The sequence below is a fragment of the Haliotis cracherodii genome, unplaced genomic scaffold (assembly GCF_022045235.1).
Source record: "Haliotis cracherodii isolate W230 unplaced genomic scaffold, xgHalCrac1.p SCAF_6, whole genome shotgun sequence".
Lineage (NCBI taxonomy): Eukaryota > Metazoa > Mollusca > Gastropoda > Lepetellida > Haliotidae > Haliotis > Haliotis cracherodii.
The window spans coordinates 29,256,553-29,284,510 of NW_027266319.1; the positions used below are offsets into that span (position 1 = coordinate 29,256,553).

General features: G+C 40.1%; 1 protein-coding gene across 1 annotated transcript; it reads left to right on the forward strand.

The window, feature by feature from the left end:
- Positions 1-27,807, forward strand: LOC139444634 (kelch-like protein 15). Its single transcript, XM_071225552.1, has 2 exons — positions 1-44; positions 18,064-27,807. Exon 2 carries the CDS (start codon positions 18,072-18,074, stop codon positions 19,869-19,871), a length of 1,800 nt encoding a protein of 599 aa, XP_071081653.1. The 5' UTR covers positions 1-44; positions 18,064-18,071; the 3' UTR covers positions 19,872-27,807.
- The last annotated feature ends 151 nt before the right edge of the window (positions 27,808-27,958 follow it).

Here is a 27,958-nt window from a genome sequence, read left to right on the forward strand (position 1 = left end):
CTTCCTTCCGGAGACCTGACGGGAAAGACGAAGTCGCATTGCTGGTAAGTTGTTTCGTTGAATTTGAGTTTATTGTGATATCCCCGATGAAGCTAGAGGCACACGTATATTTATCTATGCACAGTGATAACCGTGTAGACATAATGTCGATACAAATATAGCGATTATCATTGACGTGGGCGGGGCACGCCAGGCCCAAAAATTGCCCACAAACATGTAGGCTAGAGGCAGTTAGACAACATGCGAACTTGTAGGCCCTAGGAGTTGAATATGACAAGCGTGTTCTTGCTAAAAGGGATTTACATAATTATAATCCCGTATACTTATGTCTGATGACAAGGACATTTTTAGTAAAGGAGACGTGGCAGGATTACATTCTACTCACTGAAAGTTAATTGTAGATAGAGTATTTGTTGAACTGATTGATTGTCGACTCTAAAATATTATTATTCATTTACAGTATTTTATGTGTAAGTTGTACTATAAGTGGTCACTCGACATTCGCTCTACATAGGTCACCACAGGCAACTCGCTCATTAAAGAGCTGTTAAGGACACATTGCATTCATACATTACAAAAGCTATGTCCCATGCAATGATGATTTATGGATTCAGTTGTTTTCAAGCAGTGTCAGACGTTTTAGAACCTCGTGAATATAATGTGCAAGGGAGAATATTTGAAGAGCTATTAAGTTCAGGTTAACTGGGACAGAGTGCCCAGACGCTATTGAGACCTGAGTGGTTTGACTTGATGTACAAGCTGTGCTGTTGTCCCAGGCTGAGTCATCGTGCATGGTGGCTCAATCAGCATGCCTGTTGGAGAACTTACACTAGTAGATCTGCTTCACATCCCACGGATGTTGTTTCAGAAAATTGCTGTTGAAAGGCAAATGCCTTTTGAGCTAAATTCCCATGATTATTTGTAAAATAAATTTTATTCAGCATGTTGGAATACCCCATGTCGGATTTTTCTTTTATAAACGTCCTAATAATAAATATGTTTGACCTGTTCCATAGACAGAGACCGAATGTCGTTGACTATTGCAAATCAGTTATTCATATTTTCAATTTAAAGTATTATAAAAAAAAAAGACTTTAAAAATTTGAATATTTCACCTTAATAATATTTCAGTGTTACTTTTGTAACTTGAAGTTAGCTAGGGTATAAAACACAATTTTGAGAATTTCTAGTTTAAGTTTAGACCTGTGGTTCAACAGATAATTTTTTGTGTGTTAAATGGCCACTAATCTTATGCTTTTACTCTCATCCAGAGTTTCAGATGGCCACTGGTCACCAATCATAGACCTATAAAATTTCAATTTGACAGATGGTTTGTTTAAGAAGTTGGAATTTGTACTGCTAGAAATGCTAAGCAAGACGTCTCATGTTTCATAATTTCATACATAATAAGTAAATCTTAAGGATTAGTCCTAATTACAGTATCTGTTTAATAAAACAATTCAGAGCCATAATTGAAATTCCAGAACAGTGCATGTCCCAGCATCATACTTTCTGTATCATCTGATCATAGGGAGACACTGTCAGGAGCTATTTATACTTAGTCAAGCACTTTTCTTATCTCAATGTTCATTGGCCAGATGATATATATTCATTCATTTACAAATAGCATTGCATTGGTTTGTTGTTATGGTTTGTCTGCAAACAGGCTGTTGCCTGCCAGACAGGACTCTATCATTAGGGTTAAAATTGAATTTAAAAAAATGGAAGAAGTACATTTTTCAGGGGCACTAGACTTCTTGGAAAAAAAACACTACTCAATAAAGGTACAGTAAACTATGTTTATAACAAACACGCTTATAACTAACTGACGGATGAAACAAACTGTTTTTTTGTCCCGTCTTTTTCTATATATGCGCATAACAAACTTTGGTTACAGCAGACTAAAATTAGTGGTCCCTTTGAGTTCATTATAACCATGGTTTATGTTCATGGAAATGAAGGTATGTGGAATTGGAATTGGAAGTATGTGGGAATGAAGGTGTGTGGAAATGAAGGTGTGGAAGTGGAAATGAAGGTGTGGAAGTGGAAATGAAGGTGTGGAAGTGAAGTTATGTGGAAATAATTTCATACTTTGAAGTTAACACTGTTTCTTTCATGCTGATTTGCTGAATGAGTAGTCACATGATCTGATATTTGGAGTTCACACACCTGTGAACGGACAAAAAAAAGTTCACACGATGTTAATTTTTTTGGGGTGAAATTGATGGTGTGAACTTTTGCCGGAACTACTGTCCCCAAATTCTTGATCGGTGTTTACGATCAACTCGTTTTTCTATTTTCTTTTTAATCCCTGAATTTATCAGCAATAAAATCTATAATTAATTTAGTATTTTTGCCTGGTCTTGTAACATTTCATCTGACTTATAAATAAATAAATGCTTTGGTTCTGGTGTTTGATGTCGTCTAGCTGCTACATGAAACAAAATGGATTGTCCTTACAGTGATTTGGATATGGAATGGCTAACTTTCAATACTAATAACGCAAGTAAAGAAAATTGATTCTGTAAAATTACTGAGATTTTGAGAAACCATGAAACATAAACATAAATTTAAAAAAAACAAAACAAAAAACTTGCCTGTTTTGCCGATTGGTCATCGGAGACAAGAAATCTACTATTCCGGTTTCCGAGTTGGCCAACCTTCTCCGTGCATTCTTGGGCGGGAAGCGGCAGCACATGAGGAGTGACGGGACACAGAAATGAAGCTGGTATCAGGTCATACAGTAGGTCCATCTCAGGTGACAAGAAACACCAGCTAAGCAAAGTATTACAGCACGCGCGACAAATCCCAAACTCCAAATATAACATCCTGACGTCGAAAATTAACACAAAACATGCAAGTTTCAGAGCACTCGGATCAATCCCCACCAGTCCATTCCACATCGTCCAAATTGGTTCGCGATTATCCAAACACAAGCAACACATTCATAAATCGGTGATATTCCCAATTTGCTAGTGCCATGAGAGGGTTCAGGAGTCGGGGTGTTTTCCACAACTGCTTCATAAACGTCATTTTCAACAGCAGTAAGTATGAATTACATCCTCATGCTCCCGTTCGACTCGAAATGCACCTCTTTACAAACTTATGTGACATCATATATAAATCAGCGCTTGAAGGTTCACCTCGTCTCAGTACATCGAGGTCATGTATATATTTTTTTCACCTTCCTGTAACCTATTTTTAAGATTTGATTTATCCCAAATATTGTTTGTAAATTTGTTCAGAGAATGAAATTATGTTGACATATTTCTAGATTATGTTGTATGTATTCAAAAAACTATTTTTCTTTGCGCAACTGAGTATGAGTAGGGAAATGTATGTGACCGAGAGCCGGCAAATACCGACAAAATAACATTATTGCAATGTTCTTCGGCGAAACCTGATGACTTCAAATTTAAGCAAACATTGTTACGATATTATTCGTCGAGACCATTAAACTACAAAGTATGAAATTATAAGGATTGAACGTCAGTTTGGATGGGATCATTGAAGTATGAATGATTTAAAAGAGCTGGTTAAACTGTGTGAACCTCAAAGTTTAACCGGCGCTTTTAAATCGTTCTACTTCAATGAACCCATCCAAACTTACGTTCAATTCTTAAATGAAGGTATGCAGAAATGAAGGTATGTGGAAATGGAGGTATGTGGAAATGGAAGTATGTGGAAATGGTATGTATAAAATGGAGGTATGTGGGAATGAAGATATGTGGGAATGAAGGTATGTGGAAATGGAGGTATGTGGAAATGGAGGTATGTGGGAATGAAGGTATGTGGGAATGAAGGTATGTGGAAATGGAGGTATGTGGGAATGAAGGTATGTGGAAATGAAGGTATGTTGGAATGGAGGTATGTGGGAATGAAGGTATGTGGAAATGGAGGTATGTGGGAATGAAGGTATGTGGGAATGAAGGTATGTGGGAATGAAGGTATGTGGAAATGGAGGTATGTGGGAATGAAGGTATGTGGAAATGGAGGTATGTGGAAATGAAGGTATGTGGAAATGGAGGTATGTGGAAATGGAGGTATGTGGGAATGGAGGTATGTGGAAATGAAGGTATGTGGAAATGGAGGTATGTGGAAATGAAGGTATGTGGAAATGGAGGTATGTGGAAATGGAGGTATGTGGGAATGGAGGTATGTGGGAATGGAGGTATGTGGGAATGGAGGTATGTGGGAATGAAGGTATGTGGAAATGGAGGTATGTGGAAATGAAGGTATGTGGAAATGGAGGTATGTGGAAATGAAGGTATGTGGAAATGGAGGTATGTGGAAATGGAGGTATGTGGGAATGGAGGTATGTGGGAATGGAGGTATGTGGGAATGAAGGTATGTGGGAATGAAGGTATGTGGAAATGGAGGTATGTGGGAATGAAGGTATGTGGAAATGGAGGTATGTGGGAATGGAGGTCTGTGGGAATGAAGGTATGTGGAAATGGAGGTCTGTGGGAATGAAGGTATGTGGAAATGGAGGTATGTGGGAATGAAGGTATGTGGAAATGGAGGTATGTGGGAATGAAGGTATGTGGGAATGAAGGTATGTGGGAATGGAGGTATGTGGGAATGAAGGTATGTGGAAATGAAGGTATGTGGGAATGAAGGTATGTGGGAATGAAGGTATGTGGGAATGAAGGTATGTGGAAATGAAGGTATGTGGAAATGAAGGTATGTGGAAATGGAGGTATGTGGAAATGAAGGTATGTGGAAATGAAGGTATGTGGAAATGAAGGTATGTGGAAATGAAGGTATGTGGAAATGGAGGTATGTGGAAATGAAGGTATGTGGGAATGAAGGTATGTGGGAAGGAAGGAATCTGGAAATGAAGGTATGTGGAAATGGAGGTATGTGGAAATGGAGGTATGTGGAAATGAAGGTATGTGGAAATGGAGGTATGTGGGAATGGAGGTCTGTGGGAATGAAGGTATGTGGAAATGGAGGTATGTGGGAATGAAGGTATGTGGAAATGGAGGTATGTGGAAATGAAGGTATGTGGAAATGGAGGTATGTGGAAATGAAGGTATGTGGAAATGGAGGTATGTGGGAATGAAGGTATGTGGAAATGGAGGTCTGTGGGAATGAAGGTATGTGGAAATGGAGGTATGTGGAAATGAAGGTATGTGGAAATGGAGGTATGTGGGAATGAAGGTATGTGGGAATGAAGGTATGTGGAAATGGAGGTATGTGGAAATGAAGGTATGTGGAAATGGAGGTATGTGGAAATGAAGGTATGTGGAAATGGAGGTATGTGGGAATGAAGGTATGTGGAAATGAAGGTATGTGGAAATGAAGGTATGTGGAAATGGAGGTATGTGGGAATGAAGGTATGTGGAAATGAAGGTATGTGGAAATGAAGGTATGTGGAAATGGAGGTATGTGGAAATGAAGGTATGTGGAAATGGAGGTATGTGGGAATGGAGGTATGTGGAAATGAAGGTATGTGGGAATGAAGGTATGTGGAAATGAAGGTATGTGGAAATGAAGGTATGTGGAAATGGAGGTATGTGGAAATGGAGGTATGTGGGAATGAAGGTGTGTGGAAATGGAGGTATGTGGGAATGAAGGTATGTGGAAATGGAGGTATGTGGAAATGAAGGTATGTGGAAATGGTATGTGGGAATGAAGGTATGTGGAAATGAAGGTATGTGGAAATGAAGGTATGTGGAAATGAAGGTATGTGGAAATGAAGGTATGTGGGAATGGAGGTATGTGGGAATGGAGGTATGTGGAAATGGAGGTATGTGGAAATGGAGGTATGTGGAAATGGAGGTATGTGGAAATGGAGGTATGTGGGAATGGAGGTATGTGGGAATGGAGGTATGTGGGAATGAAGGTATGTGGGAATGGAGGTATGTGGGAATGGAGGTATGTGGAAATGAAGGTATGTGGAAATGGAGGTATGTGGGAATGAAGGTATGTGGGAATGAAGGTATGTGGAAATGGAGGTATGTGGAAATGAAGGTATGTGGAAATGGAGGTATGTGGGAATGAAGGTATGTGGAAATGGAGGTATGTGGAAATGAAGGTATGTGGAAATGGAGGTATGTGGGAATGGAGGTATGTGGGAATGGAGGTATGTGGGAATGGAGGTATGTGGGAATGGAGGTATGTGGGAATGGAGGTATGTGGGAATGAAGGTGTGTGGAAATGGAGGTCTGTGGGAATGAAGGTATGTGGAAATGGAGGTATGTGCGAATGAAGGTATGTGGGAATGAAGGTATGTGGGAATGAAGGTGTGTGGAAATGGAGGTATGTGGGAATGAAGGTATGTGGGAATGAAGGTATGTGGGAATGAAGGTATGTGGGAATGAAGGTATGTGGGAATGAAGGTGTGTGGGAATGAAGGTGTGTGGAAATGAAGGTATGTGGGAATGAAGGTATGTGGAAATGAAGGTATGTGGAAATGGAGGTCTGTGGGAATGAAGGTATGTGGAAATGGAGGTCTGTGGGAATGAAGGTATGTGGAAATGGAGGTATGTGGAAATGGAGGTATGTGGAAATGAAGGTATGTGGAAATGGAGGTATGTGGAAATGAAGGTATGTGGAAATGGAGGTATGTGGGAATGAAGGTATGTGGAAATGGAGGTCTGTGGGAATGAAGGTATGTGGAAATGGAGGTATGTGGGAATGAAGGTATGTGGAAATGGAGGTATGTGGGAATGAAGGTATGTGGAAATGGAGGTATGTGGGAGTGAAGGCATCTGGACATTAAGGTATATTGACCATTGAGAACTGATTTAAGGCTGTCCAAACAGAATTTTGTGTTTTGTTTAGCTGTGACCAAAACAATGTTGTACAGCCTCTGTGTTCATACACTGACAACTAAATCCATATTTAAGTGATTATAAAACAATAAAATGCTTTTTCATATAAATGACAAACATTTTTCTTGAAATCTTACAATTTTATTGCGAAGACATTTTGAAAGAGTGTCCAAATTTTAACCTACTGCTTATGGACCCTTTCTGCTTGCTCATGTTTTCACAAAATAACAATAAAAAGGCATATTTGTTTCATCCCTTAACAATAAGGTGATAAATAGTGATGTCTGAAGGATCCCATTGGCGAAAAACCTCAAAATTTCAAATTTTGCTCTTATAAAAAAATTTTAGGAGGGATTTCCTCGGCATCAGTTTTACCGACATGTGTTCCCGAAAAGGGCATCAAATTGGCTGCAACTGCACCAGATTCAGTTGGCAAAAACAAGACAATATATGTATTGTTTGCTATATATGCAACACTGTTTTACCAACAGGGCATTCAGCATACATTTATTTATCATAGTCAATATTTGCTAGGGCTGGGACGATACACCAACTGTACTATCCGATGCGTATCACGATACCTTGCTCACGATCCAATATGTATCGCGATACTTGCATGGGCACTTATCTAAGGTGCGTAAGCCCAGTTGGCAGTGTCAGGAATGGCGCAATGGATGAAAATATTTATGTTTTACTACTCGTTTTCACTAGTAATTGGTGTTTGGTGTAACACTTGTTGAAGAAAACATTAAAGGTAAGAATCAATACTTTTACTTTGTGTGTGACTGTGATACTTGTATCTAGAAGTAAAAAATCGCGATCCACAATTGCATCGGTGTATCATCCCACTACTAATATTTACAACATTCAGTCCTATCCAATCATGATATTCAACAAACATTCCACACTGAGAATCCTCGAATCTAACATAAGGTAAACACTTGTTACTACTTATATATAGCAACGTGCATGTGTGTGTGTGTGTCTGTGTGTGTGTCTGCGTCTGTCTGTGTCTGTGTTTGTGTCTGTGTGTCTGTGTGAGTGACTGCTTGTACTAGTCCGGACTGATGCCGATTTATGGTGCGAGCCCACATGAATACCCCACTCAGACACAGTATACTGACTCCGAGCCGACCAGTCCTTGTTTCAGCCCCTTAATGCCGAGCGCCAGACAGGGTTACAACAAGTACCATCTTTTAACGTGTTTTGGTATGACACGGACGGGTATTGAACCCTGGAACATTGTTGAAACTTCAAATAATTTTTTTCTCTCTGCTACCATATTTATGTTGGTATTTGGTTAGGTAAAAAAATACTTAAATCTGAAATTGACTAATAAAATATTATTTATGTCATTGCATGCAGTGTTAAAAATAAAAAATGTTTTCTGGAATGATTGAGCTTTCCTTATGGTAATTTAATCTGCTGATAATACTGCTATTACTTTCAAACACTGGTACAGATCAATACACACAGGCATCCACAGCACTCCACTGTGACCGGATACTATAGAAATAAGGGCCTTAATTTAATGATAATTCATATAAGGTGAGGTGAAATGGAGTTCAACGTCACGTCCAAGATTATTGCACTTGTATAGCGACGTGCATGTGTGTGGCTACTTGTATTAGTCTGGATTGATGCTGATTTATAGTACTAGCACACGGAGATACCATGCCACAGTTTAACATGAATACCCCACTCAGACACAGTATACTGACTTGGAGCCAACCAGTCCTTGTTTTAGCCCCTTAATGCCGAGCGCCAGACAGGGTAACAACAAGTACCATGTATTAACGTTTTTTGGTATGATGCAGCCGGAGATTGACCCCCCGGACCTTCTGCTCTTCAGGCGGACGCTCTACCACTTCATTACAGGGGCTGTCCCATAATTCAAGTGAACAGATATGTAATATTTGTTATAATTGTTTATGGAGGTATTGATTGCTCAACCAGATCAGCATGAATATATCTCTGGATATCATTTTGTGTAACATGTGTAAAGAACTTTAGAATCTTCTGACCCAAACTTCTTTTTTTTCAGTTACAGAGATTTTACCATGGTTATCAGCTAAGATAGTAGATAAAAATAAACCGCATATTACTGGAATTCGGTTTCGGACAAGCACACCATTCATTTTAGTTTCTTCTTTTATAGAGACATGCTCATCAGAACATACTGCCATGATTGATTGTAAAATTGCTGATGCGGCATTAAGTATTTACTCACTCACTCAGAACATGCCATATCGTCTCACGTGTGGGATCAGTGTTTTTATTCCCCTGACACTGACGCTTGCACAGGTGGTGGCAAAGACCATGCAGTGGGAGAAACTGTTAATTTGCAACAGCATTTATTCCTCCTGAAGGTGTCGATGGGCAATTGATCCATGGGAAACTCATGTCAGCCATAAAGGCGAAACAGCTGTTGCTTATGTATGTACCTTCTTGTCGATAGAAGTCAAAGTGTTTTTGTGTTTTTTTCACATACACATTGTAAGCTATGACTGGTCCCACACACAAGTAAAGGTACCGTATTCGACCCATTAAGCGCCCAGGGCGCTTAAAAAAAGACAGAAGGGGTGGGCGCTTATTGGGACCAATTCAGAGTCAAATTGGCGTAAATTCATCAGTAAGCCTTACCGTATTTTCTTGAGAATAGTGCGCACTTTTTTTCTCCAAAAAACACAGCTGTGTAGAAGGGGGTGCGCATTATACACGAATTAATGAGTTTTGATGTTATTTCCCCCATGGAAAGACATTACTGTGAGCACGTAACACCGGAAATACCATGTCAACAAATCCATACTTAAGTTTGCAAATTATTCATGTAATTACACTGTCTGGCTATAAAAAGTGTTCTTTGTATATCTGGACTTTTGTTTGTAACTTATTTCATTAATTTTATTCAAAATTCCTTTTAATATTGTTTTAATTAATTTCGGCGAAATTGTGTGTGAAGCGATCGGAAGATCGCACAACTCACTGTTATTAACAGCAACCACGGTCAGATTACCGCTATTGACGCCTTGAAACGAACTTAAGTGACAGAGAATGGATACATTTATCATAGATGCCATACTTTGATTCGTTAAAAGTCATTTTTGTTTTTGTTGGACTATTCTATGTCAACACGAAGTTATCGCGATCACACGATCACGTGCACGGGAGCATTGACGGTTACTGGTCAGACTGGTTCCATATAAAAAATAGTACCCGGCAATAGCGTTCAGCTGCTTCGCTCAGGGTTATTATCATTTTAAATATGTTTAGTAAAAGCTGCATCTAAATTAACAAGATATTGGAATATATTATTCCTGATAAAAAAATAGTTTCAGATACAAGTTACAACTTTTGCTGATCCTTGCATTTAAAATCCTGTAAAGTTATATCATTGGGTGTGTCTTGACCGAATCACCGGTAGATTCCAAGAAAACGTGTGTACAGCTGATTGCTGTGTCCGGCTTAGTTTACGAGAAAATGCACAAGGTAATCTTAATCCCTGGATATAAAACAATGCCTAGCTGAACAAAAAATACAATTTAAACGGTAAATCAACATGTCTGGTGATTTTTTTATCTCAAATTTCGAATTTGTACTGACAAAGTTTCTCATCACTCGTTTGTATGCCGGACTTGGGGGGGTCGGGGTGGGTGTGAGAGACAAAATATGTTTAAGTCAAACCCCTTTTAAGTGATTAAACTGGGTTATCTATTTTGGGGGTAAGGGACTCAAAGCCAAGAAATGTAGGGGTCCCAGGTTAAAGAATGAGTCTCCCTGAGAAAAGTCCTAAATTGAAACAGTACCCTACCACACGTGACCTAAGACTGCGCATGCCCTACCACAAGTGACCTAAGACTGCGCTTGCCTACCACAAGTGACATAAGTCTGCGCATGCCCTACCACAAGTGACGTAATACTGCGCATGCCCTACCACAAGCGACATAAAACTGCGCATGCCCTACCACAAGTGACATAAAACTGCGCATGCCCTACCACAAGTGACGTAAGACTGCACATGCCCTACCACAAGTGACGTAAGACTGCGCATGCCCTACCACAAGTGACGTAAGATTGTGCATGCCCTACCACAAGTGACGTAATACTGCGCATGCCCTACCACAAGTGACGTAAGACTGCGCATGCCCTACCACAAGTGACATAAGACTGCGCATGCCCTACCACAAGTGACATAAAACTGCGCACGCCCTACCACAAGTGACATAAGACTGCGCATGCCCTACCACAAGTGACGTAAGACTGTGCATGCCCTACCACAAGTGACATAAGACTGCGCATGCCCTACCACAAGTGACATAAGACTGTGCATGCCCTACCACAAGTGACCTAAGACTGCGCTTGCCCTACCACAAGTGACATAAGTCTGCGCATGCCCTACCACAAGTGACGTAATACTGCGCATGCCCTACCACAAGCGACATAAAACTGCGCATGCCCTACCACAAGTGACATAAAACTGCGCATGCCCTACCACAAGTGACGTAAGACTGCACATGCCCTACCACAAGTGACGTAAGACTGCGCATGCCCTACCACAAGTGACGTAAGATTGTGCATGCCCTACCACAAGTGACGTAATACTGCGCATGCCCTACCACAAGTGACGTAAGACTGCGCATGCCCTACCACAAGTGACATAAGACTGTGCATGCCCTACCACAAGTGACATAAAACTGCGCACGCCCTACCACAAGTGACATAAGACTGCGCATGCCCTACCACAAGTGACATAAGACTGTGCATGCCCTACCACAAGTGACATAAGACTGCGCATGCCCTACCACAAGTGACATAAGACTGTGCATGCCCTACCACAAGCGACGTAATACTGTGCATGCCCTACCACAAGCGACTTAATACTGCGCATGCCCTACCACAAGTGACCTAAGACTGCACATGCCCTACCACAAGTGACATAAGACTGCGCATGCCCTACCACAAGTGACGTAAGACTGCGCATGCCCTACCACAAGTGACTTAATACTGTGCATGCCCTACCACAAGTGACATAAAACTGAGCATGCCCTACACCAAGTGACATAAGACTGTGCATGCCCTACCACAAGTGACATAAGACTGCGCATGCCCTACCACAAGTGACGTAAGACTGCGCATGCCCTACCACAAGTGACTTAATACTGCGCATGCCCTACCACAAGTGACATAAGACTGCGCATGCCCTACCACAAGTGACATAAGACTGCGCATGCCCTACCACAAGTGACTTAATACTGCGCATGCCCTACCACAAGTGACATAAAACTGAGCATGCCCTACACCAAGTGACATAAGACTGTGCATGCCCTACCACAAGCGACGTAATACTGTGCATGCCCTACCACAAGCGACGTAATACTGTGCATGCCCTACCACAAGCGACATAATACTGTGCATGCCCTACCACAAGCGACGTAATACTGTGCATGCCCTACCACAAGCGACGTAATACTGTGCATGCCCTACCACAAGCGACGTAATACTGTGCATGCCCTACAAGCGATGTAATACTGTGCATGCCCTACCACAAGCGACGTAATACTGTGCATGCCCTACCACAAGCGACGTAATACTGTGCATGCCCTACCACAAGCGATGTAATACTGTGCATGCCCTACCACAAGCGACGTAATACTGTGCATGCCCTACCACAAGCGATGTAATACTGCGCATGCCCTACCACAAGCGATGTAATACTGTGCATGCCCTACCACAAGCGATGTAATACTGTGCATGCCCTACCACAAGCGACGTAATACTGCGCATGCCCTACCACAAGTGACGCAAGATTGTGCATGCCCTACCACAAGTGACATAACACTGCGTATGCGCAGCAGCCTTTCGTTACAAATAAGCATTGAGTTCCCAAACTGAAACAAATCTACAAGTACTAGAGTTAGAAGAGCACAAAGCATTCCACTCTGTTTGGTATATTTGTAATGGCTACAGGCAGCAAGTAGTTTTAAGTGGTATCATTATGAAATAGCAATGGTCAGACAAATTATATGCATCCTGTACTTCTTTGGCATCTGTTCTTGTTTGCAGGACTTCGTGTCTGCAAATCCCTGCCTATTGGCAGTTGAGTTTTCACATTACTGAAAGTAGTTAACAGACCATTTGGTCTCAGGAGTTAAAAAGACTCTCAACAAATTTACTTTTATTCCACGTGTGTGAAATTGTTATGTGAAAAGATGCTGTACTAAATGCTTTTAAAAGAAATATTTTAAAATGACAGAGTTTGTTTGCATGAACAGAAAAGCAGACATGTTGGATAGAAACATAACTGATTTGGTTTGAACATATTTATCACGTTGTTATCAAATGGACCAACTCCTGCTTCATGTATTTTCTTTGAATAAGCAAGTTGTATGTGATGATTCAAATATGGGATGGATTAAGATCTTCACTGAGGCTTCCTGGTTGGAATTGGCCCCCAGCAGCCCATGTTGGTTGTAAGAGGCGACTTAATGGATGGGGGATATAGCTCAGTGACTTGATAGTGTGTCTGTAAAAGGTGACTAACAGGATTGGGTGGTCAGGCTTGCTGACTTGGCTGATTCATGTCATGATGTCAATCACTGGATTGTTTGGTCCAGACTCGAATATATACAGACCGCCGTCATATAGTTGGAATATTGCTGAGTGAGTATGAATCACTGGATTGTCTGGTCCAGACTTGATTTTGTACAAGATGCTGTCATATAGCAGCGTTGAAAAACATGCATGCACGCAGGCATTGTATAACAGTGTAACGGTATAGCTGATTCAAGCACTTGAGGCTGAGAATGTGTTTCTGTGCCGCATAGAGGCTGACACTAGTGACAGCGAGACTGAGGATGTCACAAGTGTGATGCACTTTATCAGGATAAGGGTATGAGGAAGTGATATGTTACACCATACACACGTTGTATTACAGTTTCATCAATGGTACAACAATGATGAGTAGAAGGCCAGACATATACACAGATGGCACGCTCTGGTTTATGACTTGACTGACTAGTCAGCAATAAAAATAGTTATAAAAAGCAAATCAAAATAGTCGCATTTTGTTTATGTTTGCCATTTTTGGCCGAACACTATATCTTTGCTTGTTGGATGGATCAGAATCTAAGAAAAATTACTGCAACTGTTAACGTGATTCACTTTTCAAATAATTATAGATAGCATGCATTGACATTGCAGTCCTCTTATGAAGAAAACAAAGTCTTCATAGAAACTAGTACATATGTACTGGTATGTTACTATTAGGGCTGGCAGGGGTAGCTCGGGTACATGGGGCGGGTGGGTACTGTGTAGGACTGGGTACCCACAGGACTACCCAGACCCGTGATTAGTCACGTGATATATTGTTTAATAACAAAAAGTATCTAGAACTCTATGGTTACACTACAAGTCACTAATGTTCGCATTTCTTTCTGACTATGCATCCATTCCTTCTGACTTTTCATTTGGTTGAATGAAGAAATAACTTAAGTCAACTTCAGTGTATACATGACCAGATTGTTTAATACATGTAACCAAATACTATGGGCCATGGTAAAACAAATTCCCAATCGGACATTTTGTACCTGTCTCTTGAGACCTACAGTGGGTACCCGGGTAGGGTCGGGTAATAGAGCGGTGGGTACCTGGGTAGTAAATTCGGACTCGTCCCAGCCCTAGTTACTATACCATATTTAATGCTTGGGTAAGGGGTATCTGAAGACAACAAACGCTGGGTCTTGATTGAACACCAGATTATATGCCAGGCCATGATTAAACGCTGGGTAGTATTTCGACTACTGTGTGTGTACATTGTTCCTGCTAGAGTCTATAGTACCTAAGATCGGTCTGAGCAAGTCATTAGTCTGAAATTGAAATTATGAACTTTGGGCCTTAATGAAATCTGGGGGTAAAGAGTGTCTGAAAGAAATATATCACCGGGTTTTTAATCAAGGGAATACTGTAAGCATAGTATATGCAGCCTGCTCTTACAGAATTAGCATGTATTTTCTGCCACGAACTTAGTGACCTAAACATGCTAAACAACCTCAAGCCAAAGATGAAAAAAAAACCTATCTAAAAAATACACAAATTTGCAGAGTTTTACATTGGTTGAAATTCTCAGACACTGATGGTTGTTGTCCAGAATGTCCTAAAGATTATTTTGATTTCTTGTGAGATACATCTGATTTTACATCATTTAGAAGACTATCCTATGAAAAGTTCAAAAATAGACAAAGGCCTCGAAAAATCCATTGACAAAGGATCTGTTTGTGACAATGCTTCATTAAAATAAATTTTCTTCAGGGGTTACAAAAATAGAATCATTCACTGGACATGCTAGATGTTCTGAAGAAAAATGTTTGGCTTCTTTCAGAGAAATAATTGTTGGTCTTGATTCACTGTTGAATTGCTGACTTGAAGCTGACTCGACCTGCCTCCCAGTTTGAAGACTTTCCAGATAAGACATGGCCACACCTAGCTGAGTTAAGACAGCCATTCACCAAGATGTGATGGATGACTGGTTGTATTTGTTTGTGTCTCGTAGTTAGGGGGGGAGGGGCGGGGGGAGTTATGGGTTTGATTGAGACAAATAGGTTATACCTTGACTTGCAAAACTGGACTTCCATGGGACTCCCAATAATTAATTTCAAGGGTCCTTACCATGCTTACTGGACATTTGATTGTCCTGTAATCTAATAAGATGGTGTAGTGTACTGTACTATAATATTTGAGAATTTAAGTATAACAGGACCTTTGTTTCATGTTAAGAATTTGGTGCAATGAATATTACTGTGTGTCCACGGGGATACACTATATCTATTGTTCTAAGTCCATTTTATACATTAGTATGTACTGGACACACATTTCTGCAAGTGTCTGTGAGTGTGTGTGTGTGAGTGCATGTGTGAGTGTGTGTGTGAGTGCATGTGTGAGTGTGTGTGTGTGTGAGTGCATGTGTGAGTGTGTGAGTGCATGTGTGAGTGTGTGTGTGAGTGCATGTGTGAGTGTGTGAGTGCATGTGTGAGTGTGTGTGTGTGTGCATGTGTGAGTGTGTGCATGTGTGAGTGTGTGTGTGAGTGCATGTGTGAGTGTGTGTGTGAGTGCATGTGTGAGTGTGTGTGTGAGTGTGTGTGTGAGTGCATGTGTGAGTGCGTGTGTGAGTGAGTGTGTGTGTGTGAGTGCATGTGTGAGTGTGAGTGCATGTGAGAGTGCATGTGTGAGTGCATGTGTGTGTGTGAGTGTGTGTGAGTGCATGTGTGTGTGAGTACGTGTGAGTGTGTGTGTGAGTGCATGTGTGAGTGTGTGTGTGTGTGAGTGCATGTGTGAGTGTGTGTGTGAGTGCATGTGTGAGTGTGTGTGTGAGTGCATGTGTGTGTGCATGTGTGAGTGCATGTGTGAGTGCATGTGTGTGTGCATGCGAGTGTGTGTGTGAGTGCATGTGCGAGTGTGTGCATGCACCCCACCTTACATGTTACCTATTCCGTAGGTCAAGTCATTTTATATTTCAAAATTCTAGATCCAAATCCTGTGTGATAGGGAGATACTGTCTCAGTTTAATTACTGTATTTATTAACTGATAGGTCCATCTACATAATACACTTTGAATACATAAAAGTTGTTTGTGGTTCCAGATTGCCAGAGCCAAGTAAGACGAGTGAAGAACATGGTGTTTTCTCATAATGAATAATTGGACGCATTGCACTATCATGTTCAATTTCAGTTGTATTATCATGACTAAGAGACATTTATGCCAGCAATGTTGAATAAAGAGCAAACGCTAAACCAACAGTAGGTTTATCTGATTATATATTATATGTCGGGAGTCTGGGCCCAATAGGTCCCTACAGGCCTCACTATGGTAACTGGAGAGCCGAAGTTCATTGGTTCGATCCCCTTGCTGCATTGCATCATTCCAAAAGGCGTTGATAGATGGTACTTATTGTTATCATTGGGATAAAACAAAAACTGGGCTGAGGCTTGGGAGTCAAATGTGTTAAAGTGGGGTATCCATGTGAAAATGCGGCATGGTATATCAGTGGGCTAGCACATAAACGGTGTTAATCCGGACTAGTACAAGCAGCCACACACGCGCATGTTAGTTCGCAAACATGCATGCACGATGTTATATCAGTGCAACGTTAAACCTGATTTCACCTCACCTCACTATCATCCGCAGTGTCCGCTTGACAGGTGCTCTGGAAGTTCTTGGATTGGCATGATTAGGGACCCCAAGTCCAGGCCGACTCAGCTGTGTGATCATTGATAGCATGTTAAACCTGTAGCGCGTTTTATCCAAGCACTTCACAGTCTGTTATTACTCCGCTAACTCCGAAGTCAAGAAGTTTCCTTCTTTCTTTTTGTTACAAAAAAGGAAAAAAAATAGAAGAAATGTTGTTGGGTTCACTAGAGCATGTTGAGGCTAATTTCCTTTTATTTATGTGTATTGTAAATATCATATTTTAGGAAGTACCAGGCTTGTGTAATACAATTATTAATTCCTAAAATATAATTGAAAAACAGGAAGGCCTGAGGGTAGTATTCTGTTTATCATTTAATTTTATTTTTTAAATAATTGAAGTAACATATCTATTTTCTATCATGGAAGTAATCTCTGTTGTGTATTATCCGATACTAGAGTTAGCAAAGGGCAATGTCACACTCATTTTCCATCTCTCTACAGGGAACCGCCACAGTTCTGATATTGTGCCAAAAGTGTTACAGCCATTTTTTTCCTCACATTGTAAACCCCTATCCTAACCCACTGGAAACTTTAGACAAAAGTTTATTGAGCGTGTTGGCATCACATCACATGGGGGCAGTCAGGTAGCCTAGTGGTTAAAGCGTTCGCTCGTCACGCCGAAGACCCGGGTTCGATTCCCGACATGGGTACAATGTGTGAAGCCCATTTCTGGTGGCCCCCACTGTGATATTGCTAGAATATTGCCAAAAGCGGCGGAAAACCAAACTCACTCACTCACATGTATGTGGTTCATGACACACTGATACAAGTAGTTCCTACTAGGAGTTCTCGTGTGCAGCATTATCGGATGGTGATCAGTTTATTGGATTGGTTTATGGCATTGATGACAGCATCTATTACATAATCATGATGATAAATACAAAAAGAAATGCAAAATACACATTTCATAGATTCAGATTTTACGTTTGTAAAATTTAGGTTAGGCATTGGTAAAAAAATGGAAATATATTGGTCTAGATCTGGCCGGAAGTAAACAAATCCTTTCAGTTCAATGAATTGATATTTGTTTGTTTATTTCAGACCACAAAATGGCACGAGTTGTTCCGGAACAGGAACAGAGTTCCATCCCAGGAATGGAGTTCATCTATGTAACAGAAACAAAGATCAAGTACATCAACACCAAATACAAGAAAGTGACGGAACAGATGTATGACCACAATTGTGACGTGAAGCTCAAGGTCGCCCAGAGCAGCTTCAAGGCTCACAAAAATGTACTGATGGAGGCGAGTGATTACTTTTCTGCCATGTTCAGCCATGACATGAAGGAGAAAGAAAAGGGAGTGATAGAGCTTCTTGATATCAGCCCGGGAGGGTTTTCTGTCATTTTAGATTATTTCTATCATGGTCATGTGACGATTGATCGGGATGTGGTGGCTGATGTGTTGGAAGCAGCTCGATTCTTTCATGTTGAATGGCTGATTGAAGTCTGTTGTGAATACTTAGTGCGCCATCTAGTGCTCGACGACTATGAAGAAGTGCTGCACTTGGCAGAACTGTTTTCACTTGGTAATCTCCAACCTGACATTTTTCGATTTTTGGCAGACAATATCCTGAAACTGATTGAAGACCCAAACTCAAGCTTTTTGAAAAAACTTTCCTTTGAACTTTTGTCTGAGTTCTTAAGACAAGATATCTACATGGATATTTCTGAGGGGTTCCTTGTCAGTATTATCCTGCAGTGGGTGGATACAGATATAGAGCAGCGGCATGACCATCTGCTGCCTCTTCTCAGACTCATCCGGTTCCCGTTGATCGATATTGAAGATCTGTCGTTGCTCCCTTCAAGTGTCACCAGCAGTCCCGAGATCATGGATGCTGTTGAAGAAGCCAAGCAGTACCACTATGACATCCCAGGACAGGTGATGAAAACTGACAAACGCTTCATGGCCCGTGGAGTGAGTACTGTCACAACAGTGCTGTCCATCAACACAGAACAGAATATTCTCTTGCACAAAGCGCCTGAACAGAATGATTTTTTAATTGAAGAGCTGAACCAAGCAAATATAGAAACCGATTTTGAGACAACAGAGTTGGCGGTAGTTGGCAACTTTTTATATGCGGTGGGTGGATATGATCCATTGGTAGTCAGCAGTAGGAGACTTTTCAGGTTTGACCCCAAATACCGAGATTGGATTGAGCTTGCCATGATGGCCCAAGGTAGGGTGTCCTTTGCAATCTGTAACAACGAAAGTAGGATCTTTGTTTTTGGTGGCGTGGACCACAAGCTGTCCACAACTGGTGACACGGAAAGTGACACAATCTTGTCCTCATCAGAAATGTACGATGCATCTGACAACAGTTGGATCCCCCTCCCGAACATTTTGACAGCTTCCTACGACCAGGCAGCAGCCATTGCTGGGGACAACATCTTCATCTGTGGAGGGATCTCTGTAGAGCCCCATGACCCCATCCCAATGGGTTCTGCCTTCAAGTTGTCTCTAGCCACGGAAAGTTGGGAACCCATCAAAGACATGCTACAGGCTCGGAAGGGGCACAGTATGACCCATCATAACGGAAAGCTGTTTGTCCTGGGAGGCTACATGTCCACGGAAGTGAACACCTTTGTGGACTGCATGGAGAATGAGATGTACGACATTGAGACCTGTCAGTGGACTAAGATTATGAGGACCCCTGACTCGATCGGCCATGTCTTCAATGAGGCTAATATTTTCAATAACATGCTGTACTTTGTGGGGAGTGTTGGCGACAACTGCTTCCTTCATCACTATGACATCGCAGCTGATAAGATAGAAGAAGGTACCCTAATCGGACCGTTTGTGAAGAAGTTCTGTGTCTTACAGATGGCACTGCCACCTCAAGGTTCATAGTGAAGGCTTCCAGTTAGGTCGATACATTTATGCAACAGATCCATATTGTGAAACCCATAGTCATAGCGTGTTTCAAAATGCTAGAATGAAACATTAGTAGAGATGTTACGATGATTGGTTGATCCAGAATCCATCTACCATGGAAATGCCTTTGTTGTGGACTGATGAACATGACTCGATGATTACTTTTTTAAGACGGTTGTACCCGATTTATTACTTGAAACGACCTGTGTGATGCTTTTACTGGTTACTGAGATTCAAAATCCCAATTCATGATCATGTGGAATTCTCACAACAGTGTATTCCCGAAAAGACTTTGAAGGTTTGCTGAAGAGCTTTAAGAAGCTGATATTCAGGTTTAAGTGCCATGTTATCAAGATGATGAGATAGGCCATAGGTAGATGGAGATGACTTGCATCAATGACACCAACAGACAAACAAAAGCCTCACTGACACCCTGAGTTTGAATCCCATCGTGGGTACAATTTGTGAAATGTTATCTATGGTGTCCACCATCTTGTTTTCTTTGAGATGGAACTATGTATAACAGTGTATAAGGAGGGCAATGGATCTGATAACTGGGCCACGTCTGTGGATAGTTTTTTTACCTTGGCTATTAACATTGTTAACTTGATTTATGAAAATTCTTTTAGCCTTTGTCATATGTCATCCAATTGCTAATGAACGTAACTACCACTGAACTGTCTTCAGAGTTTACATGAAATTCATTAATGGTTCATGAGCTTCAATCATGCTAAGCTTGAAGATGTTGAAAATCAGATGCTTAATGGTAGGGGTGCCACTGCTCATTTTGTGTCCTTATGGTACCTATAGGTAGGATAAGTAAACTTAATCACATTGGATTGCTACAGGTTTTTGACCTCTGTTATTTGTTTGTTGTTTAACACCATACTCAGCAATGTTCCAGCTATCTGACGGTGGCCTGTAAATAATCAAATCTGGGCCCACTTGCACAAATCACTTATCGCTAAGATGATCGTAACTCCCATGCTTAAACATAGGCTTACGATAGTCTGGGCGCTACGATCGCTTTGTGCATGTGGGCCCTGGACCAGATAGTCCAGTGATTGATATTCTGTCTGGGTAGGATCATTGCTATCAGGGAAGTCACCGAGCCTTACCACTTGATACATTTGGTCGCTGGGAACCATTTCTGACCCAGAATCCCCACTGGGTCCTTTGGCTTCTGAACAACCGACCTTCCATTTCTTAGCAATATGCAAAGTGACAACCCTGATCCATATTTGATACCTGGTCCATTGGTTCTCAGCCAATGACTGCTGAAAATATACTGTGGGCAGGCAGTGGTTTTGGTTTTCTTTGCTTGTTCAAACTCGTATGTAACCAAATAAAACAACAACCTGGGAAAGGGCCTCCCTACGTAAACAAGCATGCAAACTCTATTGCTGCCATGACCATAACACAAGATGTGCAGTAAAGCAGTGTGTAAAGGGAAGTAACTGTGTGCTATATTGGATTTTAAGTATTAGGATTTTTTCATATTTTTTAATAAATATGAATGAAACATGCAGAAGACTTTATAATGATGGGAGTGGTGCCTGAGAACCAAGACTATTATGTTTTTTAGCCTAACATTGCCAAAATTACCACAGATACCAGGAAAGATGCTAAAACAATTTCTAAACAGATGTCTTCCCATTCAACAAAAGTCTTGAGTTGAAATAATTTAAAATGGTTTTTTATTCTTCCGATGTAGTGTTATATGTTCTGATGCCATAATATTCATAATATTTACGGACTGTTTCCATATAGAGTTTATATTTTTAGTTTAGCTAAGAGCTGTAGAGTAGACGTGTGGTTAAAGCGTTGGCTTGTGTCATCACTCGGGTTTGATTCCCCTCACACACGTGTGTGATGCTAGTTCTTGATCTCGCAATCCAGGATTTTTTAGCCTACTCTAAATTAGATATTAGATGATAATCATAAAATGTAAGAAAATATTGTGGGGGATTACTGTCGACTGTTGATACTCCTGTAGATCAACTTAAGTCTGTTCACTCTTTGTGGTCCTCATTGTATCAAAATGGACCCATTCTTCATTCTGCCCTTTAGGTGAGATGAAGTGTACTGAAATGGGGTATAATGGGTTTTCTGAGCATCAGGCAGGCTAATTTACCATTTTTTAACGTCTCTATTAACAACATATACATTATTATTATCATATTCTATATTTATACATACCGCAGTAATCCAGGTACTAGTATCTCCTCAAATGCGGTTTTATTTGTTCTCCGATCAGTGGATCTGTTTGCATTCCAGTTATCATTCTCAGCTCCCTGGGGAAGAATATATAATATGCATTATGCTTGCCAGTCTCAGAGAATACGATATATTTTCCTAATATATGAAAATCATGAATATTATGAAAACCTGAGGGTAATAATCTCTCGACGTTAGATTTTAACTCACTCACTCACTATATACACTATGTATAATGAACAAATTTCAACAGGCCCTTTGAGTTTGTGCCAACCATGTTTTCATGTGTGTGAATGTAAAGACATGTTGTGATGTAAGCCGATCAAAGCTCCAAGAATTCTTTGAGTCCAAGATGTGATTCCTTGATTCCATATTTCATGTACTGCCTTGCTATTTGTACATAAGATTTGTGCATAATGAACCACATTTGATGTGTTAATATATGGATATACTACTCAAATTTTCATAGGGGTATGAGATATTTCATACTATTTACTACACACACAATTACATAAACACTTGTGTATCGTGGAACAAAAGGATTATCCCTATCAAAAGTTGAATAGTTGATGTGAAGGTTGTGAAACAGATACGACCATCTCTGGTGGTTTTTTGTCCACACACCCTGGGAAACCCTGATAAACTGGAAACCTGTCTTGCAAATGCTGACTGTTGGCCATGTCTATCTATCCTACTCAAAGGGAGTCAAGGAACATCTGATTCTCTCATACTACACTAGTTAATCTGTCATGCAAGATGTAGAACACCCAATTCTTTCATGTAACTAAAGTTCATCTGTCACAGCATGACAGATTACTTTAGTAATGTGAACAAATCAGGCTTTCTTTAACTTCTTTTGAGTAGAGTTTTGAATACACAAGGTATTATTAATCCCTGGATATAAAACAATGCCTAGCAGAACAAAAAATACAATTTAAATGGTAAATCAACATGTCTGGTGATTTTTTATCTCAAATTTCGAATTTGTACTGACCAAGTTTCTCATCACCCGATCGTTTGCCGGACTTCGCTAAAGGGATACGGTGTAATTTTTTTTCTGCGCTTGGTATTCAAATTATTTTTTTTCTCCAAAATATTGAATCCGCTAGAGGGGGGTGCGCATTATACATGGGTGTGCACTATACTCAAGAAAATACGGTATATATTTTTAAGGCACATTATTATGTATCAATGATTTTTTAACCTGGAAACTTGTTTGTTTGTTATTTCTATGTAGCTGAAACTGTTAAGGTTATCAGGGTTGACGATTTTGTGTGATTAAGATCATAATGACATGTATGATTGTAATGTTTACATCCTCATGCTGTTTTGTTAGTTTTAGATTCCTAGTTACATTTAGTGCACTTGTTTATGTTGCTTTTGCAATGTTGCGATATTGATGGCATTTGGTACCGGTTCTTTTATACAGATTGTTTACTACAGTAGTTGAGAAGGTGGTTGAGGATATGAGACAGGTAGGGGTGTCATTCATTGGAAAGTTTAGTATCGATACATCAACTCAAAAGTATCATGATATATCAATATATTTTTCTTAACAAAATTTAGTTATTCTGTATGTGTATACATAGAAATTTATATCCAGACCTACAATTAATCAACTTAATGCTAAATGTGAACTCGGCTTATCCATTAAATTATTTTGCCTTCTTATGCTCCATCTTACCCATTTTAAGTAACTTAGCAAATGTAAATATTTCTGTGGGAGTGGATTGTTATTTTAGTATCGATATTCATAAATTTGTATTGATACAGTATCAGCATTAAAATTCAGTGCTGATATCCCTACAGACAGGAAAGGAGTGGAATGTTAAGCCACACCTCTTTCATTTTCGGGATTATTCATTATTAGCTTGGGTTGCTCAGATTTGCTATGGAGTTGTTTCCGTCAGGTTAGTTGTTGGTCAGGTTAGTATGAAAAAATAAATGTTAATACGTTTAAAGTGCAGGATGTTTAGTGAATATGTTTACTCCTGTGAAGGCTTTGTTCACTTTATAGGAGGTGTGTGGCGGCCAGAGACCATGTATGATGCATTTGATGAATTATTATTTAAAATATTTTCTTTTTTCAAGTTCATATAAAAAAGAAGCATTATATAATATGCTGTTGGCTTCAATTGGTTTTATCCATAACCTGATCAACTGAAACTGCCCTCATCTCAGCTAGGGCGGTCGGGTAGCATAGTGGTTAAAGCGTTCACTCGTCACGCCGAAGACCTGGGTTTGATTCCCGACTTGGGTACAATGTGTGAAACCAATTTGTGGTGTCCCCCGCCGTGATATTGCTGGAATATTGCTAAAAGCGGCGTAAAACCTCACTCACTCACTCATCTCAGCTAAATCAGCATGGGCCTGTTATGTTAAGTCATAGCATCATGGGATGCGACATATCTTTTTCTCTAGAATGGTTGGGTAGCCTATTAACTAAGTGTTCACATGTCAAGCCTAAGTCAATGGTTTTATTCCAACGTGGGTACAATTTGTGAAGCCAATTCCTTGTGCACCTCACATGATCATCTTGTCACAAATTGTGTGCATGGAACAGCTGTGTGCTGAAAGCACACCAGAGTTACCCCCCTTTAAACTTTCCATCCATAATCGCTCTGTTCATCTCAGTTGAATAGCACCTGGGCCTGCACTGTCATGTGTCCATATTGGGCCTAGGTTTCATGAACACGTTTTGTGAATTCAGGCAATTATTTTATTCTATGTACATTTAAACATTTACCGCTGTATTATCAAAACACAATGCACGCTTAGAAAAATTGGCAAATGGGAGTGCTAATTAATACTATAAACAGCGAGTTTGTTGTCAAAGTCAAAGTGAAAAACAAACATTGATGAAAAAAAATAAATTAAAAATAGTAACAAGACAATTATTTTTCCTTTCTGAGCTGCTTTTTTTGGTAACAAATCTGTAAAATAGCCCAAAAATACAGACTGTTGTCATTTTTTTATGATAGTGAGGGGGACTCATTTACTATGACTTACTGAAGCTTATTGGAGCAGGGTGTTTACTATGGTAAGTAATCAGTTGGTACACCAAAGACTTGTAGGAATGCCGCTATCGAAAGCTATTATTATACCTATAGTACTATATATCATTGTATCCCACCTGTGTCTCATCCCTGAGAAACATAGAAAATAGCATACCGTATTCGACGTAATGTGCGCCCAGGGCGCTCTCAAAATTAGAAGTAGGGGGCTCTTATTAGAATATTATTTTGAGTTGAAATATTGTAAATTTCATGGTTTATGCTGACAGCCTGAAATGTTTATATACGACAGATATATATTTCCAGGATTTAATTGCCCAAAATTAAGGGTGCATATAACATACGAGTGCGTATTATACACAAATGAATAAGTCTTGTGTACATTAATCAATTGGAAGAGGTGCTAATTGAGATTGTTCACTAGCCAATATATTAGCAAATATCGCCGTGGGCGCTTATTAGAGCAGGGTGATTATTATGTCGAATACAGTATTTACATTTACCCAATAGTGTGTCAGTTGATCTAGTTGTGTAGTGGGTACCAGCAGGGAAGTGAGAATCTCCGCGTGGAAGACTTAGTTTCAGGTGAAGCACCTGTCTTGGCTGAGAACCCCGAGATCAAGGATATTCCTGTCAGAACTATCATCAACTGATACCAAAGGCCCTTTAGTGTTTTAGTTGTAGTCGGAATGGTAATGACAGTCAAACGCTGTTGTGTCCAAGTTAAAGGGATCAACGTAAATACTTTGAGTTTTCCAAGTTTCGACACTCTGAAAATGAATAATGATTAATAAATAAGGAATATGCAGGACCAACAGTGTTTGACTGTTTTCTCTTTTTGAATGGTTTATAGCATATATAACTTTATTTTACATTTATTGAGGTGCTTCGCAAATACTATTTTATTGTATCTTTTTTAGTATGATTTTAGTGGTGCTATTCTTACTGTATATTTCTGACTGCATGTTTTTAGTGTGAATAGTCATGAATTAACCTTGTTGTTGAGTATCTTTGAACAATTCTCATCAAGTTGCTGACTTACAAGAAGCAGAACAACTTACAGATATGATTAGTTACCCTTTTTAGCTCACCTGACTGAAATTCAAGTGAGTTTATGTCATGGCGTTTTTGTCCAGCATCTTGTATTGGCATCTGTATCTGAACATCTCCGAAGGATATCTCCTCAGAAACCAGGAGAGGAATGAAGCTGAATCGTAACATACTTGTTCCCAACACTGATGACCCCTGAAATTGTCCGAAGGTTGTCAATATGGCCACCACAGTAGGCATATTGAGAAAGCTATTTATGGATAGTACTGTCTTCATTTTGCTCAAAATATCTTGAAATTTGGTAGATGTGTAGTTATAGGTTTGACATGTGTCATCCATTTATGGCTGTATTTTATATCTTGACCTTGCTTTTTCATGCTCCTAAATTATTTCAAAATGAAAATTTGGCTCTGTAAAATTCTTCTCCTCTGACATTGCCAGAATCACAGAGCTGACCTGTACGTTTCTCTGTATGATGAGATCATGGTTTGTTCAGGTACAGTAGAGTCTTTCCTCAGTATTGATGTTGAAAATATTTGAATATTACTGCTGACATCAACTTTTGTTAAGGGGCTGACTTTGTTGACATCTTAAACTGTTGACTATATAGCCGGGTGAGCTACAGTGCCATGGTACTTTTTTTGGTGTTCTTTGTATGACCTGATTTTTGCACTGTACACATGTTTATCAGTGACGAGTCATAACATAACGAGGAATGTGCCCCGAGTAGTGAGGGGTGGCAGGTGGTTGTAATCGGGGGGTATGGCAAGTTTAGTAGTCAAGCATTGTCACACAGTACAAACAATTCCGGAGAGGAAGTATAATGTGTGAAGCACCTCGGACCCCAAGCCATCCAGTGACTGCGATCCTGCAACAATTGCCGTAACTACACACGATCTCACAAGTGAACACTTCCATATGACAGTGATAGGATCCACTGGGGTGAGGCTACATTGGGATTCTTGCTTTGTCAGCACCCATGTTGGTAGGTAGATATCTGCGACCCGTGTCAATTGAACTCTCCTCCTACAGTATGCCGACATAGTGAGATATCTAATGCTGGTCAAAGCATTCAGCTCTCTCACGCGCATGACATGGGGCGATTGTGTTCTCCAAAGAAAAGAATAACATATTTATACCCGTCCTCAAAATAAACTTGGTACAATGTACAAACTATAAGAGTAGTGTCTTTTAAAATTCTTTCCTTAATCTTCTGACTTGCGTCGAATACCCTGTGTGCAAATTATAGCGATCTGAAAAGAGAATGGTTGATGTTAATTACAGTTCTTGTAGTATCCAGGACTACTACTACAGAAAACCAGTGGAGAGCAACCAAACTAAGGAATATATACACACTTTAAATTTGAAATAGGCACACAAACTACAAACAGGACACCATCCCAATAAAGTTTCCAGTTTATTGCAGTCTTTTTGTGTACATTTTCCATAGTTTGGTTGCTCTCTGCTGGTTTGTTTTAGCAGGCCTGGCCTCGGTCACATCACTACCTATCAGTGTGTGTCTCTTGGACAAGTCCTTTGTTCAGCTGCTTGGAACTACTGTCTGTCTTTCATACTTTGCTGCTGTTGATCTCTCAAATGTTTATTTTCTGCCAGTTTAAACTGAAATAAATCCTTCAGATGCTTAAGATGTTTTTGTCCTTTGTTCACTGACTGTTCTGTGATGAGGTGATGTTTGTCAATACGTCAGTGAGTTTGTTTGTTTTTTAACGCTACACTCAGCAATATTCCAGCTATATAACTGCAGTCTGTAAATAATCGAGT